The 6,376-nt window shown below is 55.0% G+C and overlaps 1 protein-coding gene across 1 annotated transcript in view; it reads left to right on the top strand.

Moving 5' to 3' along the window:
• Positions 1 to 1,393: 1,393 nt before the first annotated feature.
• ADAMTS17 (ADAM metallopeptidase with thrombospondin type 1 motif 17) overlaps positions 1,394 to 6,376 on the top strand; it is a gene marked incomplete at both ends in the record, with an annotated part of 167,710 nt that continues 162,727 nt past the window's right edge. Inside the window, 2 exons of the mRNA XM_080625984.1 lie at positions 1,394 to 1,463; positions 2,049 to 2,392. Coding sequence (XP_080482110.1) covers positions 1,394 to 1,463; positions 2,049 to 2,392 — 414 coding nt within the window. The remainder of the gene's footprint in view (positions 1,464 to 2,048; positions 2,393 to 6,376) is intronic.

Genomic DNA, 6,376 nt, shown 5'->3' with positions numbered 1-6,376 from the left:
CTTGCAACTCAGAGCCATTACTACTGTCAGCACAACCCTGCACAATCCTTGTGGAAGTGCTGCACCGAGATCTGCCAGAGTCATTCTCACCCTTTTATGGGTCTTCCCTTTGAATTCTTCTACAATTTCAGGAACAAAGTTGCAGATCTTTGCAGAAGTTTAAGCTCCGGGACACCGCTCTGCTGGGCCACAGCAGTTTAAAGCTGCTAACACGTTGGGTCTTTACTTCTTTCCAGGACTCGGCCATGCCAGGAGCACAGGATCCCATCCAAAGCCCACTGAATGCAGTGGAAATCTTTCTGCTTGCAACAGCCCCTAGAGCAGGCTGACTTCTCCTGACCCTTGGGCAGCTGAGGACACGAAGGATGGGCCCTAACCACCAGGTGAGAAGGATCTCTTGGGGAAATGGGAATGGATTGTACCTGGGTGAGGGTCCTCTGCAGCCAAACGGCAAGGGAAAGGGAGCTGGCAGGGAGCTTCCTCCTTTTCTTTCTCTCTCAAAGATCCTTCCTAGCTAGCTTGAACAACCTGCCCTCCTGGCTTCAAATGAGCATCCCCCTCTTGCCCACCACTGTGAAAATCGATTTTTACATCTCCTGAGCTTTATAGGCAGTTCTTCCCCATGAGGGTGCTGAGGCGCTGGCACAGGGTGCCCAGAGAAGCTGTGGCTGCCCCATCCCTGGCAGTGTTCAAGGCCAGGTTGGACACAGGGGCTTGGAGCAACCTGCTCTGGTGGAAGGTGTCCCTGCCTGTGGCAGATGGCTGGAACTGGATGAGCTTTAGGGTCCCTTCAACCCAAACCAGTCTGGGGGCAATGAGCACTCCTGGGACATGTAAGGTCATTGCCTAAACTCTTTGTGCACTGACCTCATGTCCTGGTCTGCCGAGTCCTGGGATGAATACTTCAGGTAAGGCAGTGGAGAAGGCTGCAGGGCATACAGGAAACAGTGGGTTTTTGAAGCCAGCTGCGGCAGCAGTGTCCCAGTTTTGGGAATGCTCAGATTGGATGCTGTTGGAGGGATGCTGCAGGACGGATGCTGTTGGAGGCCGCTGTTCCAGGCCCGGCTATCACGGTCACCAGCCAGTGCCGCCATGTCCACAGCGGGCGCAGGGGCAGGAGAGGGCGCCCCCTGTCGGCCACGCCCCCACACCCACGTGCGCCCCGCCCCTCCGCAGCCCGCCCAGCGCCTTCGCTCTCGTAGCCAATAGGAGGGCGAGGGGCGTGTCCCGGCTGTGGCCAGCACCAATGAGGGCGCGGGGCCGCGGGGAGGGGCGTGTCCGGGCGCCCAGCACGCCGGGGCTGTCGGCGGCGCCGGTCACTGCTCCCGAGGGCGGGCAGGGCTCAACCGGGCCGAGCTCCCGCCGCCGCGCCGCCACCCGCCGCTGCCGGACCATGTTTGACGGCTGCCTCCTGCCGCTCGTGGTTCCCTGCCTGCTGCTCTGCGGGCTGGGCGCCGGCACAGGTAACGCCTCCCTCCCCTGGCTGCCCCGAGCCGCGCTGACAGCCCTGGCCGCGGACAGCCAGCGGGGCCGGCAGCGTGCAGGCAGGACCCGGGTCCCCCCTTAGCCCCGGCGTGGCCGCGGTCCCAGTCTGCAGGGTGAATTGCTCCAGGCTTTTGTATTTTCTTTTCCTGTCCTCTCGCTGCTGTAGCTGCTCCTGCCGCTACTGCTGTAACGTTCCATGTGGAAAGCTGCTGACTGTCCTTGGCTGCGGCTTCGGCTTGCTCTGCTTTTCCCCTTCTCCCTGCAGATTTTTATTGGGGTTGGTGAAATGCGATGCTTGTGTCTGAGCTATACAAGTAGTTTTAGCATTTGCTTTATTCCTCTCTTCCGTGCACATTTCTGTCTCTACTATCTGTGTGTATAGAGAAGGAGAAGGAGAAATAACCCCCTTTCTCCGCTGGCTCCATGGTCTCTGCATTCCAGGACATGCAGCCGGGGCGCGGGGCTGTCCCGCGGGCGGTGGTTATGGGGTGGCGGGGCTCGGAGCCCCCGGGACCGGCCGGCGGGGGTACGAGCGCCTGAGCCTCTCTCCTTCTCGCCTGCAGCTGGCGGAGCGGAGCTGGAAGTGGTGATCCCGGAGCGAGTGGCGCTGGAGAAGATCCACCTGCTGCCGCCCGCCGTGCGAGGGGATCGCGGCGGCCCCCGGCGCCGGCGGGCACTGCCGCGGCAGCGGACGGCGGCCGAGGCCCTGCTGCTCCGCCTGCCCGCCGCCGGCGCCGAGCTCTACCTGCACCTCCACCGCGACCTGAGCTTCCTCTCCCGGGACTTCGTGGTGGAGCAGCGGCGCGGGGAGGCGCGGCGGCCCCCGGAGGAGCGGCTCTGCTTCTACACGGGACGCGTCCTGAACCGCACCGACTCCTTCGCCTCCCTCAGCACCTGCGCCGGGCTGGTACTGCCTCCGCGGCCGCCTCCCCTCAGCGCGGGCAGAGCGGCACCCTCCCCGGGCTGCGGGGGGAGCTTCTCCTGTCAGCCCCGGACCCCGCCCGGTGGGAGCGGGAAGCGGCCATTGGGCCGTACCCGCGCCTCCCCTCAGCGCGGTGCACCCGCTGCCCGTCCCCCGCTGTCCCCTCTCCTACCCGGGCCGTGGCGACCCTGTCCCATGTCCCCCGCCATTACTTTCCTGTCAGCCCCGGCTTCCCGCCCTCACCTCAGCGCCGTGTCCGCACCTCACCTCAGCGCCATGCACCTTCTCCGTCCCCTCACCTCCCGCGCTCCGGCCAGCACCGCCGCTGTCCCGCTGTGGGGTTTCAGTCTGTCCTGGCTCTGTGCTGTGGGATCTGCCCCAGAATCAGCCATGCCTGAGGGGCTGAAGGCCCCGGCCGCAGCATATCTGCTGTGTGGCAGGGCCTGGGGTGCTGTAGGGAAGCGTCCTGGCTGATGGACCCCTCCTCTTGTCACTGGACCCCTGCCATCAGGGGTGGCTGGGTCTCACTTGGGGGGGATTTGGTCACCTGCGTGCCCGGCTTGCTCCTTCAGCAGCCATGCACGGCCCCACAGCACAGCCTGGTCCTTCCCACCCCGCTGGTGCCGTCAGTGTTGGTGTGTGAGGGAGCTGCAGTGTAGGGAATACGTGGTACTGCGGCATGGAGGGAATATCCCACTCGGGGATGCTTTTCCCACCTCCAGTGGCAGGATTTTTCTACCTGAGAAATGGGTTATAGCATTTTCAGGTGGCTCTGCAGGGCCTGGGTTCTCCTCTGAGCATCCCGATGAGCAGAGGTGACGTTGCATGGGACAGCCTTTCTGCTTCTCCATGGTGGAGACGTGGACGCTTAAGATGATACCTAGCTGTAATTATTGTTGATAACTTGGTTTCTGATTACTTCAGGAAGTCACCAGGGCATTGAGCATAGACATGGCCCTGGATGTGTGCTTAGCTCCCCGGTACAGACCTGCTGACGGAGATTTAGCCTTCAACTTGGGCTTCAGAAGCGCTCTTATGTGCTTGGGGCTTGGGCCTTCGTTCCTGAGCCATATGAGGGCGCCGTGCCTCAGGCTTAAGAGAACCCGAGTGGCTCAGAGCTGCTGAGCGTTTGAGTGACACTGTAAATTGAGCTGTAGACCTCTGAGGGCTTTATAGAGTTTAAAACTGATATCTCCAGTTCGAGCTCTAAATCACAAACAGCTCCACGCTTTTGTCACAAGGCACGTTTTGTTAATCCTGGTCATGAAGTGCTGGGCTTCCAAAGCTACCTACTCCGGCGCAGCTGAAAAGCACAAGCAGGCGGAGAAGGAACCTTTTGGAATACAGGAACGTAGTTGGAGGCACAATATTAACTGCCCGAGATCAGGGGATGGAGGAGAGGGAGTGAAGAAGATTGGCGATGTTCCCAGTAGAAGAGTTGGAAAAGAAACAAGACTAGTTAGGCTTTGTTCATTACTCTGCAAATGTGAGCTGCACTATTGCACTGTTTGTGTCATATACATTCTAAGCCATGACTATACTGACATAACTGAGCCAGATGAGCGTGGGATAACAAAGCGATCGGTGTCAAAGCTGATGGCCTGTGGCACCTCTTGGGGACCAAAGCACTCACTGCCATGTGTTAATGGGCAGTGTTGGTAAAGCTTTGCTTGCCTTTGCCTGTGGGTCTGGTCCTCTGAGTGCTGGGGGAGGTGTGGGCAGATGTGTGGAGAGAAATGTGTTCCTGCTTGTTGGGATTCTCCTTTCCTGTTACAAGAATCCATTCATTTAGTCTTCGTTCAGATAATCACCAGGAATGGGAAAAAGGCTAAAAGCAGGTGTTTGTTCCATACGAGTGAGTTAAGGTTTGTAACACCCTTGTGAACTGAAAGAGACAGAAATCTCAAGTGTCTTTGGGATGACCTTAAACTTAAGGTCATGGAATTGTAGAATTGCTTGGGTTGGATGGGACCTTAAAGCTCATCCAGTTCCAACCCCCTGCCATGGGCAGGGACACCTTCCACTAGACCAGGTTGCTCCAAGTCCTGTGCACCCTGGCCTTGAACACTTCCAAGATGAACCTTATTGACTTTTGAAATGGTGTCATTAAATTGAACAACATCACCATGGAGACAGACCTTATTCTACCTAAATGGGCCTTTTGGCTTCCTAAGTCTATTCTTAAATAGGAAAAATATCGGATTTTAGGATGCTGTCAGTGTTTATGCAGTCTTTTGCAGTGGCCAGACTGAATCAACAAAGCTATAGTGAAAGCCATGCAATTTAGTGGTAAGATGTTTTCTGGGATCAGAGGAATTAAGGGTTTGCTTCACATTAGCTAGGAGGTCTCAAATCTGCCGTGAGAACTGAGATGAGGTGATTGGAGCTTTTTGCCTCCTAGTCTGGCAATTTAAAACACTAAGACCATCACTCCAAGAGAATTGGGATTTTCCTTTTGCTTCCTTAAGCCCTGTTTGCAGCAGAAAGAATAAAGCTTTGCTCTCAGCAGCACCAGAGCTTCACAGGTGAGGACATGAACAAGGCTTGCATGCTGAGCTGGAAGAAAGACCTTGATAGTGGAAACCTTGCAGCCTGTTTATCCTGGCATTTGTCTCTTGAGCAGTGCTGGTGCTGCAGGGGGAGATTCCCTAAAAACTCCAGTGTGGGAGTGTGTGTTGGACTGGAACTGGATGGTCAGGACATCTCATCCAGAAGAGCTGGTTGCCAAGAAGCAGAGTAGGTAGTAATGCTGCCTGCTGATCTCCAGCTGGCTCAGACTTTGCTGTAATCATATTCCTCCACCAAGCCATAAATCACACAAAAAGTGATATAAAATGATCAGGGCAAGTGGAGTTCTAATAAAAACAAAGTCCCTGACACAGTGGCATGAAAACTGAGCTACAGCCAGGCTGAGCAATTGCTTCCTGGTAATGATACTGCATTCCCAGAGTGGCATCTGAAGGTTGTGTTTTGTTCTTTAAACTCTGCTCACAGATGCTGCTGTTAACCAGTATGTGGTCTGTTGTAGTTTCCTGCTACGCCTTGCAATAGCACCGAGAAGGGTGGCCACGTAGTTATGTCAGGCCTGGTGTACCTAAGATCTCATCTGCACAGTTAAAATACTGCATGTGAGGATACTTCAGCCTGTCTGTTCCTCTTGTCCTTGCAGACAAGAGGTACTATGTTCCCCAAAAGCTCTACTGCCTTCAGCTTGGCAGGATTGTGTTGAGCCTGGGGAACAGAGTTGTGCAAACGCTTGGATTCTGAGCACCCTGCAGGACTCAACTGTCCCTTGCTGGAGCTGGGGAGACATGGTCAGGAGTGCAGTGCTGCAACTTGCCTGACCAATGCTAGAAGACAGCAGGCAATAGAGGAAGTTGCCTCTTTTTTGGGAAGCTCCTCTGTAAGGCCACAGCGTACCTTGAATTGTGGACTGAAGTCTCTGCTTCTAAGTCTGAGATTAATTCCTAGATGACACAGGTTAGGTCCCTGTCCAGCAAGGAAACTCCAGTTTGTTTCATACATCTCAGAACTACTCATCCATTGCTTTCATGTGCAATTTCAGTTACATTTTGAGCGTTGCCCTCAGTGTGCTGCCCTTACCTTCTCTAGCAAAGTCTGGTAGAGCAGTGTTACCTTCTGTAGAGCTTTTTGACTGTAGAGAAGGCCCTTTCAGCACCATGTATTTGTGCTGTGATTGCAAAAATGCTTTTTCTAAGTCTAGTAGACTTTATCAGTCCTGCAGCCCCATGGTATTTGTTGTACCTACATTTTTGAGGTAGTTAAAGTGCTGAGGGTCACAGGTTCATGTTAAAATGAGCATTAAGTTTTGACTTCGTAATGCATTTAAACTCTTGTCTGCTCAGGAACCATATCTGAAAGCTAAAAATCACTGGGATGCATTTAGAGGCAGGGCTCTCATTCTCAGTAACTTCTCTTCCATTCTGAAATCCTTGGGTTTGGGTTCAG

This window comes from Psittacula echo (assembly GCF_963264785.1).
Source record: "Psittacula echo genome assembly, chromosome: 10".
NCBI classification, from domain to species: domain Eukaryota; kingdom Metazoa; phylum Chordata; class Aves; order Psittaciformes; family Psittacidae; genus Psittacula; species Psittacula echo.
This window is presented reverse-complemented; position numbering and strand designations above follow the sequence as displayed.